This window comes from Glycine soja, chromosome 7 (genome assembly GCF_004193775.1).
Source record: "Glycine soja cultivar W05 chromosome 7, ASM419377v2, whole genome shotgun sequence".
Taxonomy (NCBI): Eukaryota; Viridiplantae; Streptophyta; class Magnoliopsida; order Fabales; family Fabaceae; genus Glycine; species Glycine soja.
Window position 1 is genome coordinate 2,850,159 of NC_041008.1, and position 15,154 is coordinate 2,865,312.

General features: G+C 34.3%; 1 protein-coding gene across 1 annotated transcript in view; it reads left to right on the forward strand.

Annotated features, from left to right (window-relative positions):
* Positions 1–2,283: 2,283 nt before the first annotated feature.
* Positions 2,284–15,154, forward strand: part of LOC114418147 (midasin-like) — a 51,180-nt gene continuing 38,309 nt past the window's right edge. Inside the window, exons 1-15 of the mRNA XM_028383337.1 lie at positions 2,284–2,674; positions 3,004–3,323; positions 4,235–4,301; positions 4,388–4,623; positions 4,711–4,920; positions 5,154–5,323; positions 8,607–8,716; positions 8,836–8,955; positions 13,242–13,317; positions 13,926–14,048; positions 14,168–14,264; positions 14,346–14,439; positions 14,531–14,665; positions 14,743–14,799; positions 14,913–15,089. Coding sequence (XP_028239138.1) covers positions 2,570–2,674; positions 3,004–3,323; positions 4,235–4,301; positions 4,388–4,623; positions 4,711–4,920; positions 5,154–5,323; positions 8,607–8,716; positions 8,836–8,955; positions 13,242–13,317; positions 13,926–14,048; positions 14,168–14,264; positions 14,346–14,439; positions 14,531–14,665; positions 14,743–14,799; positions 14,913–15,089 — 2,097 coding nt within the window. The 5' untranslated portion in view covers positions 2,284–2,569. The remainder of the gene's footprint in view (positions 2,675–3,003; positions 3,324–4,234; positions 4,302–4,387; positions 4,624–4,710; positions 4,921–5,153; positions 5,324–8,606; positions 8,717–8,835; positions 8,956–13,241; positions 13,318–13,925; positions 14,049–14,167; positions 14,265–14,345; positions 14,440–14,530; positions 14,666–14,742; positions 14,800–14,912; positions 15,090–15,154) is intronic.

Below are 15,154 nucleotides of genomic sequence, written 5' to 3' on the forward strand. Positions count from 1 at the left end.
ATAGTATTAGAAGGACTTCTTATGAATCATTATAGAAGAGTACAACATTATTTTTAGGATGATTATTTCAAATAAATATGAGTAACTTATGTTTTTATATTCTTTTTGATGAAAGTTTTATTGAATGAATTTCACAACATTATTCCTATACGAAATTGGGAGAAAATACAAGTTATTTAATAAAGTTCATATAATATTGACTAAATAATAAATTATGCTTTGGACAAAGTGTGCTACCAAACATGTTACTTTTTCTTGCAAGCATTAAATGTCAAGTAAAGATGGTCACTTTTTTCCATCTTGTGGGGTTTATACAAAATTGTCTTTTTTAAATGTCAAGTACCCATTTGTAACATATTTAAAAAATACTACGCAACGAGTCTAGCTTGGGATGGCCAGCAATGGTGGCGGTTAATTCATCACAATGATGACTCTCTTGTGGTTAAAGTGTTTAAAGCAAAATACTACCCTGATGTGGAGGAGGAGTCCCAATTTGTTTCTTTTGGCTAAGTAACTTATGCCGTTCTCTGATGATGATAATAATAATTCTGCCACTGTGTTTGAGATCCTCTATATATATATAATATTTGGAGTAGTAGGAACATGCATATGCATGCAGATTTTCCAGACACAAGCAAAGAAACTTCTTGCCAAGAACTCTCTCGACTCCATAACCTTCTTTTTGAGACTGATTGGCAAGAACTCTCTCTAGCTTGGAATAATGACTGTGTGGATAAATGTACATACTTCCACGGTATTCCGCAAGATTTTAAGTATCTTTTGGGATATAGAAATACTTCATACTAAAAAGGACAGGAAACTTTGTTTAAACTTTTAAACAAATGTTTTTTTTTATAAACTGAAAATTATTATTTTTTTTAAAAATAGAAACAATATAGATAAATACAGTAAAAATATAAAAATATAAAATTGCTAATTTTATTAAAATAAATATTTATTTTAATAATAAGGTTAATCAAACTTACTCTTGGTCTTGAGGATATTCTCTCACAAATTCTCCCTCTTCTGACTTCTCTAGTTTAGTTTTTTAATATATTATGGACAAAAAACAAATAATTAAATTGGTTTAACATAATACATAAATTATTATAAATAAATTATATAGTATTTATCTTTAATTCTTAAGGATATATTATCAAAATATTAGAAAATTACTCTTATATAAAACAATCAAGTGATTATTATATTTTGAGAATTTTTTAAAAGTTAAAAATAAGAGCTAATTTATGTTAGTTTACAATTATTTTTTCATGGTAAAAGAGACTTTTATTGACGAGAAGCTAAAATAGCCAAGTTATGTACTGGAATTCGCAAGTCTCTTTGTAAACAAGGATTTTGCAGGTGCCATATTGGAACATAAGTTCCTGCAACCCCCTTCTTCCATTCTCGGGCATCCACCACAATTTGATCCCAAGCCTAAAAATTTTAAACTAAACTAATTGGATTCGCAGATTATCCCTATTTATAAACACCTCTAGATAAAATTAAAACAGCTAAAAGATGAATTTTAAAATCTTCAAGTCATTTATTTTAACCTTGAATTCAAACTTGTCATGTGTTGAGACACAAAAGATTTGTGCTAGTGGACAAAATAAGAAGAATAAGACAAGACAACATTGTTTAACAAGTCATGAAAAATACAAATAAAATAATATAAAATTTATTAAAATACATAATATTAATTATTTTAATATAATTGATATAAAATCTAACGAGTTTATAAAAAAAGAGAAAAATTTAAATAAAAAACCTGATGTTCCATTTTTAAAATGATTACTTACTATTTTTCAGTTATTTTATATATATATATATATATATATATATATATATATATATCTTTTTAATACTTTATACCTTGGATAAAAAATTGTCCTATTATTTTTTAAATAACAAAAATTAGATATTTTATTTTGTTCTCATCTATTTGATTTGTTGTGTCTTTTAATATTTTTTCAATCAAATGTGAAATAAAAATATTTATTTTATATAATACCATAATTTTTAACAAATCAAATGAATAGGAAAACTTAAACTTACTCCACCCTTATATCTAATTTCAAGCTGACATAAATTAATTTCAGAAATCAAATTACAAAATTTTTCTTCTTATCATTAGTCACCATATTTTCCCCTGTAAAAAAATATGTTAAATTAGTTTTTTAATTCAGAGGATTTTTTTTTTGAATAATGAAATACTAGCACTAATTCGGCACACAGAGAACGTATATATATAAAAGCTCTTAAACCCTAAAACCCCGCACGAACTCAAACAACAGCAGAGAGCTTTCTCGGAGACGGAGACTGAGCTGCCAACGTTGGAATTGATTTGAACTGCGAGGAACACTCAATCACAACCAAAACCTTCTCTAATTAACTTAATCACTGTTGTTTTCTTTCGTTGCTTTTTGATTGCGTTTTGCTACTTGAAGCCAAAGGGAAAACTAGCTCTCTTAAGTCGATAGTTTTTTTTTTCCAATATATTTTGCTTTTTATATATATAATACTCTTTCACTGTTAAGCTTATAGATAAGAAGTGTTTCAGCTTCACATGGCGATTGACGGTAGTTTCAGCCTTCATTCTTCGCTTCGGAGGTTCCTCGATCGTTGCCCGAAGCTCCAGTGTTTTCCGCCGCTTGAGTCGCTCGAACGAATGGTACTGTTTCTTCAATTTTCAATACTTTGCCTGCTTTTCATTTCATTCAAATTATTGATGATTATCCATACAAAAAAAAATTGCATGTGAAGAGTTCAATTCTTTTCAACTGCATTTCAAGCACTCTTCAGTTTTGAAATGCCTTCGTCCAAACACATGCTCTTATTATTGGAATCTTTTTGAATGAGAAATGCTAACAACACAAAATGGTGTGGGTCCCACACCTTCACGGTTTTGTAGTCTTAAAAATAAATTTTAACCAATAAAGAAAAACAGTCTCCTTTTTGAATTTTATTGTTATTTTTATTTGTGTTTTTTCTTGTGTACAGGGAGACTTGGTGACAGAAGAGGAAGTAGTTAATGTGTTAGTGGGGGTGTTTCTGCACCCCAGTTATACAATTCCGTTGATTGGGTGTTTCCGACCAATTGCTCAACATATTGTAGATAAAGCTGTTGCTTTGCTTCGTCTTGTGCCAAATTTGATGTCTATTCCTAAGGATACTGCTCGTGAAGATGATCGTGACAGAGTTTTGGATGGAGTTGTGAATGTCATAGAGTTTTATAGTCAACAGGGAAGGGGTCTGGATCTTCATGAGCTTGCTTGTCTAGCCTTCTGCCGTGCTCTTGACATGGGTCCTTTTCTGCTGAGGTTGATATCTTCCATGAGCCTTTTTCTATCTATTTTTTCCGTGCTTTATATGTCTTTCACTGCTGTGTGCTTTCATAGGTGATATTCTTATGCTTTCAGTAGGAAGATGGTTATTAGCGTTGATTATTATTTTAAAAAACTAGGAGGGCAAATGTGTCTTTTACACTTGCTTTCTTTGTTTTCTGAGTGGTATAGTGCTACTGCTAGATCTTATTTAATGACAGGTCTGCAGATATTTCCTTAAATGATATAATAGAACTGTCATAATAGCTATTATGTGACAAATTTATATTTCAAAAACAAAATAAAGGTATATTTGTGTGTGGAACTGGATATTACCGTATTAATGGCTTAATTTCCATTTCTATATCTCTTGCTTGTACCTTTTCATAGGAGGATGTAACCTATTTTTTGCAATTTAATCATTCTCTTTAACGATGAAGAGGATGTGCATGTGTAGAGATAGTGTTTATGTTAATTTGTATTAATTCTTCCATTTTGTCCTATATAAAAAAGAATGTTGTACTCACCCCCCAGCAACCCCATTTAATCATTGTGAAGAATTAGAAAATTGTAAAAAAGAAATATGAAAAGGATATAAATGTTTTCCAATTCTGAATTTCCAGCACAAGGAAATGATACTTCTATATTTTTTTAAAATTTACATTATAATTCACTGTCTGCTCTGAATCTTTGCTTAATTATAAAGAATATAGTGGTTTGTGTTATGTTTTGTGGTATTTTGTTATCATTTATCTTCTTATCTACACAAATGGCATGTCCTTTTCATAATGGATGGTGTTGGTTTCCTGTCAAACTTTTCAGTGTTCTGAGCTTTTGTCAAGTTGTGCTCTAGTTTCCTGTCAAAATTTTTAATAGCACTATGTGATCATCTTTGCTGTTTGATGCAGTTCTATATTAAGCTATTTCAATTTTGCTCCTGCTCCATTTGAAAGATTTTCAGTGAAACAATTTACGGTCAGTACAATTCTTGTAAAGATTTTTTGAGAAATACCTTTGAGACATGCTTCTGCATATTGCCAAGTAATACGATATTTTTACAGATTGAGACCCGTGAACTTCATGCTGCCCAAATATCATACCGCCTACTTCTAATGGAACCTGAAATATTCTCTAAGCTTTGGGACTGGTCTTGTTTTCTGGACCTTGTAAAAGACACACACAAACCAGATCTTACATGGTGTGGGGTGCAAACATTACGAGTTCTGCTCAAATTAGGTTACAAAGCTACTGAAAACTTAAATATTGGAGACGAGGAAGCATTTTCTTGTCTATTGTGGTCAGTATTGTTTACTTGTTTTCAGCTGTATATTGTACTTAAAATGTAGTACATGTTTAATTACAATCTTCAACTTGCCAAATTCAGTTGGGAAGAGTTCTGTCAGGACACATCACTAGAGAAAGCTGGCTGGTATGTTAAACCAATAGCAGACATTATGTCTGATTCTCTGGATAAAAGAATGGATTTCAAGAATGGGAACTGTTTAAAATCCTTTGGCTTGAATAATCAGCTGGTTAGTTCACCAAAGCTTCTTGAGTTGCAACCGCGTTTTAAGAGTCAACTGCTTACTACAAGGTACAGCTTATTTTATTTGGATTTGAAACTGATTTTTTTGAATTGTATTGGCATTTTAGTTTTTAATACTATTCACTTGCTTACTTTTATAGTGCTTAAACTTTCTTAAATGTTCCCTATGTTTTCCCTTGGTTTATATCTTGTAGCTTCTCTTTGGTAACTCCTACTGATATTTCACATTTCCTATTTCATTTGGATTACCACTTGATTTTTGATATCTTTTGTAATTTTAGGGATGATGTGTCAGTAAGTAATACATTCGTATTTACCTCAGCTGTGAAAAGAAGTTATGATAGAGTTCTTTTGGCGGTGAGTCAGAAGTGGCCTGTTCTTTTATATGGTCCCTCTGGTTCTGGAAAATCTGCTCTCATTGCCAAGCTGGCTCAGGATAGTGGAAACCAAGGTATGCCTTAATATTTACTGTTTGTTGTTTGCCCTTGTTTGTAAATTGATTGCACTTATAGAGTTGAAGGAACATATCTTTTAGTTGTTTTCTTTTTTTTATTGGGGGTTGGCTGGAGTGTTGGTAAACTAATTGTTATTACATGCTTCATGGAAGATGGTAACCAAGATTGGTTTTTATCACACTATAGCCATGTTGGTTCATGCATGCTTGTTTTCTGAAATTCATTGTTGGAATTAACTTCTATGAGCACTTATGGCTCTGATACCAACTTGAGAACAGAGAAGAAGATATGAAAAACTGTGTTTTCTAATTTGTTCGTACTGTAAAAGGGGTACCCAAGAAGATAAGCAAAAGATAAGCTTAATCTAAAATAAGAAATGCAAAAGCCTAAGCTTTGTTCCTATACAGCAAATATCCTAAAAAATTGCCTATTAAGATAAATACAAATTATATTTCCTAAATCTGCAACATAACAGAATCTGAGCTATATCTCAACAAAGAGAAAACACGGAAGTTGATGTGATATCTTCAAGTTGGAACATCAAATCTGCCATGCACTTGACATGTGCTAGTTTGGTTTACAAGCTTTTGTTTGTTTTCCTTTAATTTTTATTTAGTATATGTAGCATCTTTACTGTGAATTATTGTTTGTTTTGTTATATGATAAATTTTCACATGGCAAAATGGTGTGACATGAATGGAGGCTGCATGTCTTCTTTTCTGTTTACTTTTATGGTGGTGTCCTTAGTGATAATATTTCTAGAGCATGAGTAAATGGGCTTCACAAAAGGATTTTTATTTTATCAGCAAAAGTAATTTGTATTATAATAATAAGATTAGTACAAGTGGTACTGTTATATTTACACTGTTGCCATACTATGTGTAGACCTATGGAGTCCTAATACAAGCTGTATTCCAAGAATTAAGCATCCATAGGTCTGGATTTATCTAGACACCCCTCCAGAAAAAGTAACCTATAGAGCAATCCCCCCGAGTACAAAACCCGACCCTTATATTGCTAGCCCATGAATGAAAAGGGATGTCAAATCCTTTTTCCATATTTTTGAGCCATATGCAGCAGAAAAATATGGTGTCAACCATCATCTTTTGACCGTTGAATCTTTCATTTGAGAAAACAATCCTGTTCCTATGATACCCCCAAGTTAAGGAAATTCACAAAAGGTGTTAAAGTGGGATTAGAGGGAATTGTTGTTTCTCTTTTGCAATTTGTTAATGATACCATTTTGTTTTTGTATGAGGATACTAAGAGCTTTTGCAATGCCCTCTGTTAGGATATAAGGGGAAGGGGGAGTTAGTTAAGACAGTTCAGATATTAAATTAGTTAGTTGGGGGGTTAATATAGGATGTGATCTTTAGCTTTTAGTGAAGGGGAAAACCTTGGAGGAGATATTTCTCTCCCATTCCTTGTTCTTCTCATCTTACTATATAGTTTTAATGGTCATGCACTCATAATATAAAATAGTTTTACAGTGTTAACCAATCACAAATCATCGTTAGTATGAATTTTGAGGTAGTTATTGTAAAAGTGAACAAACATTCCATACATGGTGGTTTTTTTTTTTTTTTTTTTTATCAGCAAAAGTAGATATATTATTATATTAATGAAAGCAGTACAAGTGGTACTGATTTACAAACAGCCTAGCATCAAAGAGAGTAGACCTATGGTTACCTAATACAATATACAGAATAAGTATTAGAGAACCAAAGATCTGGCTATTAGCTAGGTAACCACCCACCCTCAAAACTGTAAATTTTATATACTATTCCCCGAGTACAAAAAAATCCCTAATATTGCTAGACCACGAGTGAAATGGGATATCAAATCCTCTTTCTAGGTTTTTAAACCAGGTCCAACAGAAGTTGTTTTTATTTTCGTTTCCTTTTTTAATTCAAAATCGCCACCTTGTTTTCAATTTCCTATTTTCATTCGAAGTTGTTTAGTTGTTTCCAGTGTTTTCTGTACAAAGTCAAATAAAAAACAAGGTGACACTTTTGTTAGTAAAATGTGAAAACGGGAAATGAAAATACAAGTAAGAGGTGCTAGGTTTTCTTTTGTGATTCTGGCGAGGTGGATAGGTGATAACTTTGGGTTGAAGAGAAAGAGATTAATTTGAAGGTAAAAGAAGATGGAGGATAGGTGGCGGCTGCTGATGGGAGAAATAGAAAGACACTAGAGTTTTTTTTTTTTAATTTTATTTGATTTTTTAGTCATTGGGGTTGGGTATTTTTTTTTGGGTTGAAGTGGGTATTGGGCCTATATTAGCCACTCTCCGAAAAAGATATATAGATAATAGATGGGCAGTGCTTTGGATAGCTTTATCCATGATTGGAAGCATAGAAATTCAATGGTTTTTAATAACCAGATTTTCAACTCCGAAAAAGTCATGGATGAAGCTTTATTCCACACGTGGGCATGGTTAAAATGTATGGACAAAGACTTCCATACTCATTTTAATCAATGGTCCACTAGCTTGAGGGAGGAGTTGTCTTAGGGGGTGGTTCCTTTTTGGCTTCAGTTAATGTTATCATGTAACTTTCAGATGGGTTAGGCAATTTTGCCTTGTACATTTTATCCTAACTGCAGTACAACTAGTACTGTATTACACATAATATATAATATTGATTTTTGCTGTGCAAAAAAAAACATTGGTCACTCTCCAACCCAAACAATATGACACACACACACACACACATATAGTGGCTATCCCGTTATCCTCTATATTGCTATGACATTTTTGGAGGTGGCTGCTTCACGCTAGATATCTCAGTGGTTGTTGTTGGGCTTATCGGGCCACTTGTTTTGGACCTCCTGCAAACTTGGCTTTTGGGGTTGAGTTGGGGTCAAACTCAAATTCTAAGAGGTTTATTTATTTATTTGCTTGTTTGTTTTTATGTTTATGTTTAGCTGTTTTGTAACTTTGGTTTTTAACTGTGCTGTGCTGAATGTTGTCGTGTGATCCATATAGGTAACCTCATCTAGTGGGATAAGTCTTTGTTGCTGTTATTGTTTTATGTTTAGTTGTTTTGTTTAGGAGGATTGCTTATCCTATTTAGTAATACCTTCTCTTCATCTCAATAAGTGCCTGCTTTATAATGCTTACAATTTGGAAAAATAATTGTTTATATTTCAATTTCTATGAAGAAGCTCTTGATAACAAGAGCTTATTTTGAAGTAATAAGTTGAACCAAACATGTACTAAATTTCTTCTTTTGTGTTGCTTACATTAATAATTGTTTGTACTCTTATGTTGTTTTGCAGTTCTATCTATCCAGATGGATGATCAAATAGATGGTAGAACATTAGTTGGATCTTATGTCTGTGCAGATAGGCCTGGGGAGTTTAGATGGCAGGCTGGGTCACTTACCCAGGTTTGTTTTGATTGTTTCTATCATATCTAATATTCTAATTATCGAACAGATGCATATCTTTTGCTACATTTTCCTAGATAATTGCAAGGCTTCTAATTTGTGTACTATCTTTATCTCAGGCTGTGCAGAATGGTTTGTGGATTGTTTTTGAGGATATCAACAAAGCACCATCTGATTTACACTCCATATTAATGCCTTTATTGGAAGGGGCTGGTTCATTTGCAACAGGACATGGGGAGGTTATTACTTTGCACTTCACTTAAAATTATTGGAGTTCAATTTGTTATATATTGTTTTTGCTAGTCTAGAATGCATTATTTCCTTTTCACCATTGCTATCATTGCCATTTATCACTTTTGCTCCCAATAAAACCAAACTGTAGTGGAGTAGATTTTAGCCTGTCAAACCACTGCCTTGGAGCTTGTTTTAAGCCATAAATGGCTTTGTTGAGTTTGTAGACCAATGACTTATCTGCAACTTCAAAACCAGGAGGCTGAGTCATGAAAACAGTTTCTTCAAGAGACCCATTCAGAAAAACATTATTTACATCAAGTTGAAATAATTTTACCCATGAGACAAAGCCAGAATAAGGATGATCCAAATAGTAACAGGTTTGATTACAGGAGAAAAGGTTTCATGAAAATCAAAACCATGAACTTGATGAAATCCCTTGGCTACCAATCGAGCTTTGAACCTGTTAATGGAACCATCAGCATTTTCCTTTACCCTGAAAACCCATTTACAGCCAATAGCTTGCCTATTAGGAGGTAATTGTACTAAGTCCCATGTTCTGTTCTGTCCTCCAGCATGTGGTTGGGAAAGAAAATGGTAACAGCTTTCAAAAATGGAAATGCTGGTGGATTTCCTTGACTTGGAGTATTTGGCAGCATCGGAGTAAGTTTGTTTTTGAAGAGGAAAAGTTTAATGATAGTAAGCTGTTGGAGGATGCTATATTTCTCTGCTGGACTTGGCTAAAAAATCTGGATAAAGGTTTTGACATGCCATTTCATCACTGGTCCAGCAACATGAAGGAGGCCTTTATGTGACTAGGGGGGGATAATTATATAAGTGGGGGTAAATGTGAGATAAGTATAATGTCAAAACTATGGTTTCTTAATTCATGTTGTAAACTATGTATTAGGACACCATAGTCCTACTCAAACTGGCCACTGTGTAACCCATTCAGTACAACTTGTACTGTTCAATATATAATACAATACTATTTTTTCTGATTAAAAAAAAAAGCAAGGCATCATACCCTTGTTTCATAGCAGTGAGCCAATCAGGGGTAGATGCATAGGGTGAGTATTGACTGGTACAGAAATAGATTCTGAAGAGGATGAAGCAAGGGTAGTAGACTCTGAATTGATAGGCTGAACAGAGGTAGATGCAGTGGAAGTAGAATTTTGAGGCACAGACATAGTGGTGCTAGGAGATTGAGTTGATAAAGGAGAAAACCCAGGAGGAACAAGGGGAACAGAAGCTGTATCAGACACTTGAGATGTTTGAGGAATGGAAGAGACAATGGGTGGAGAAAGATTTGGATTGAGACTAAAGTAGGAATCAAAGTTAGTGACTGGACTAGTAGAAGTGGGAAATAGATCAGAACAAGGAAACCTTAATTCATTGAACAAAACATCTTTAGAAATGTGCACTCTACTAGTAGAGGATAAGCATTTGTAACCCTTGTGGGAAGAGGAATACCCTAGGAATAAACATATCTGAGAACGAAAATTCAGCTTGTGTGTGTGATATGGTCTCAATAAAGGAAAATAGGCTCACCTAAAAGTTTTAAGAAAATGATAATTAGGTTCCTTTTTAAACAAGGTAACATAGGGAGTGACATTTTAGAGAAGTAGTGGGAAGCCTGTAATGAGATAAACAGATGTAGCAAAATCATAATCCCAAAATTGCAAAGGTAAAGATGCATGATGCAGCAATGTTAGACCCAAATCAATTATATGTCTAAGCTTTCTCTCAACCACACCATTCTAATGATGAGTGTGAGGATAGGTAAGTCTGTGAGAGATTGCAAAAGAGGCTAGAAGTGTAGAAAAGGGTCTGTATTCACCTACCTAATCAGACTGGACGCTTTTAATTTTGAGCTTTAGCTGTAATTCAACCATGGACGTGAAAATTTGAAAAATAGAAATGGTTTCAGCTTTGGACTTTATAGGATATATCCAATTATACCTAGAGAAAGCATCAATGAAAGAGACATAATATTTATAACCAGAATATGAGGTAATATGAGAAGGTCCCCACAAATCTGTAAAAATGAGCTCTAAAGGAGAATAAACAGAAGTAGAAATATGAGAAGGTAATCTATGAGATTTACCCATACAACAAGAAGCACAAAACCCTGTGGAATTTTTATTTGAAGAAGAAGTATTACAATGAGTGAGAACTAGTTTCATTACATGATCATTAGGTGCCCTAATCTAGCATGCCAGAGATTAGCAATACTGAGAGAAGAAGATACAGAATCAAACATTACAGTAGATTATTATTATTAATAGTGAGAGCTGAACTAGGAGAGACAACACTTGAAACAGTAGATGCAAACATTAACAATGAAGTACTCTCTTGAAGCTTGAGATTATGAAAGGAGTAAAGTCCATCAACACCAACAACTCCTCTAAGAAGACTCTTATTGGTCTTCTGAGATTTTACAAGACACACATGTGGATGGAATTCATAGAAAACAGAGTTATCTTTGCCAAATTGACTAACACTTAACAAATTTTTCAAAATTGAAGGAAGATGTAGTAACTTGTGAAGTTTAAAGGTTATGCCAACATCATTACGAGATATAAATGATGAAAAACCAGTGTTAGAAATACTTAAACCTTCACCATTGCCTATGAATATCTGATCTGGTCCATGAAAGTGGGTGAATTGTTTAATATTTTGAGTCCCCGGTCACATGAAAACTGGCTCCAGAATCTGGAATCCATGTGGTACCAGCTTGCCCATTCCTTTGAGAGTTTGAACTAGTGAGCATGGCATTGGGTTGACTATGGCTTGGACCAGGATTCTTAGAATTCGGATTAACCCAGGTGTTAGAGGTTCTGACTAAACTAGTAGAGTATGGGATAGGCTGTAATGTAGTGGGATCAATGAAAGTTAAAGATTCATAAGGATGGAAGGTCAAATCAGACCAAAAATAACAAACATTAGCTGTGTGCCCAAATTTAAGACAGATTTGACTTTGGAAGTTTGTAAATCGTCCACCACCACGACCTCGGCCGGAGCCACCACCACCATGGCCTGCGCCACAGTCTGAAAAGGCACCACGACCACCACCACAATCATACGCACCATGAGAACCACCAGAATTACCGGTTTTATAGGCGTTTGGATACAAACAACCTTGCGTGTAGTTTATCGAAGCAGAGTTCACCACCTGTACCTCTTTGTTGTAGTGCATGAGTCTAGTTTCATGTTCATAGAGCCATGCTTCAATCTCTGTGATGGACGGAGTTCGCTTTTTGCTTTCGATAACAGAAACCACCAATGTGTAATCTGATGACAGTCCTTCAAGCAGCGCGTCAACGTATTCCTCGTGACAAACAGGCACACCAACACCAGCAAGTTCATCCACAAACCCTTTGATTTTGTGCAAGTACTCCTCAATTGTTTTGCCGTCAAGAGTAACGGCTCTCATGGCAGTGCGGAACTGTCGTGCTCGAGTTTTTGTGTGAAGGCTAAAATGCTCATGAATTTTATCCCAAACCTGATAGGAATGATCTGAACCAAGAACACGCGACAATACTGATTTAGAAAGAGTTGATTGCAGCCATACTAGGAGCGTTTGATCTTGGACCTCCCAGGTTTCGTAATTAGGGTTGATACGATCAACAACACGATCGTCCTCTGTGAGATAACGAGGAGGAATAATCGGATTAACCACGAAACGTTGCAATCTGTGTGATTTTATAACCGGTTCAACATGTTGACGCTAGTGAAGATAGTTGGAATCATCAAGTTTTTCCGCAACAAAGTTGGGAAATGATTGAGGAACTGAATTGGAAGGAGTGGAAGCCATGAATACAGAACCCTGGACCTTGCAAAGGAACTAGGATTTAAAAAAAAATGGCTCTAGATACCATGTTGAATAAACTGAGAAAGAGAAAAAGAAGAGAAAACTTGTAGAATAGAAAAATTGATTTTATTGATCATCAAAGTTTTTTTTAGAAGGTTACAAAAAGAGGTATATATAGACCTCTGTTTTGTTATTCTAACAGATAGTAACTAACTAGCAGAACCTAACCAACCCTAACAGACTGTTCTGTTATTCTAACAGATAGTAACTAACTAACAAAACCTAACCAACCCTAACAGACTCTAACCAAGTCTAACAAGATACAGCTTTGAATATTAATGAGGTGCAGTTAGTTAAAAACTGTCCTTACAATTAGATTACAGAACTGTTTTCACAGTTGATTGACAGCATACTCTAATAACTAGCCTCCCCATTCCTCTTTATTTGTCACTAATGGTTGAAATATTACATATTTTGCAGGTAGTAAGGGTGGCTGAATGTTTTAGAATTTTTTCAACTATTGCTGTTTCTAAGTTTGACACATCTGAGAGTGCAGGTTTTTTATCTTACCTCTTTCAGTTTTCTTTTTCATTGTCAATTTTTTTTCCACATTATTTTGCCTATACCCATGCTAGTTTGGTAATTAAGGTAATTTAGTAGGGATCCTTTCAAATGAACATTGGTTATAAGAAAGACACCAGTGTACAGTGAATGTAGTTCTTTGAAATAGTTGGTTGAAACATGATCTGTGCATCTTTGAAGGAACTTGATTATTTCAAGTGCTTTGCTTCTTTGGTGTAGATTATGTGTATCTTGGGCAATGCCCTTGAAACAATGTGGAGACAAAGTGTATCATGGTACAGTGAGAGTATGCTTATCTTGGGCTTTGCATCTTTGGGTACAGTGAGAGTATGCTTATCTTGGGCTTTGCATCTTTGATTTCCCAGGATGCATGCGTCTTTGTTTCAATGTCCCATAATTGTTTCCCTTTACCATGGGTTTTTTATATGGAGAAAATATATTGTATAAGGATTTTGCTATACACTAGTGGTATCTTTTGATCCATGTGCTACCTTACCTGGTGGGAAACTTGCTTGTTGTAATATAAATTTCTATTGTACTTTTTTGGATTATAAATGATATCCCAACTTTTTGTACTGGAAGGTCAAAATTCACTTAGTGTCCTTTGGAGAAGAGTGATGATTCCATCACTGGATAATAGGGACTTGCAAGAGATAATCAAAGTGAGGCATCCGAATTTGGAGCTTCATGTTGGCAAACTCATAGGTATTGATATGATATTTTGTTAATCTGTAGTTTCGACACACACGTTATTGTAAGCAGTTAATATGAGTTCATTCTTTATTATATTGCTGTGATATCTATTTGCATTTTTTTTTTGGCAGAAACCTTTGAAAGGGTTAACTCTATTTCCATGGTTCAAGCGGGTTTTCACATGGGAAGTTCTGCTTCTGTTTATTGTCCCTGCAGGTTCTCATTAAGGTATTTAAAGTAATAATATTTGGCCTGTGCTTGTTTTGTCAATTTTCTTTAATTGATGTGACTTTTGATTATCCATTTCAGGGATCTCCTTAAATGGTGCAAAAGGATTGCTGGTTTAGGTTTTTGCTTTGATGGTACCTTATCAGAAAACCAATGTTTTAGTGTGTATACAGAGGTCTGATTTTTAAGTTCTTTTTATCTTCTCTTTTCCTCGTAATATCTTTCCTAGACTTGACTACATGTTTAGCTATTGTCTTGTATCTCAGGCTGTTGACATATTTGCGTCCTTTTCATCTTCAATTAAAAATCGTTTGTCAGTAATGAAAGAGATAGCAGGGTTGTGGAAAGTACCTGTTTCTGCAGCTGAGACCTTGTATCCCCGTGACAAACCGATAATTCAGGTTTTATCTAGTCAAGTATGAACCTTTGTTTTGTGATTTTGCTATATTAGCTTCTCATGTCTGGATGTTAAATGCAGGATTCTTTCACAGATTTAAGAATAGGCCGAGTTTCCCTCCAGTACACTAAACCGTCGGTTAGTATTCATTATAGTCATTAGTCAGTGACAATTTAAAGTTTAAATGATGATACAATATTGGTTAGAGGTCTCACGTTTCCTTGGTATGTTCTTTTTTGTTTCATATGCAGTTGCAACATCATAAAAGACCTTTTGTTGAGATACGCAGTTCTCTGCATGTTTTGGAGCGCATTGCTTGCTCTGTCAAGTATAATGAGCCTGTACTCTTGGTTGGAGAAACTGGTACTGGGAAGACTACAATTGTTCAAAATTTGGCTTTAATGCTTGATCAAAAGCTTACTGTTTTGGTATGCTACATATTTATCTATTATTTTCCATTATTTATAATTGTGTTACAACAAGTGTGTTTGAG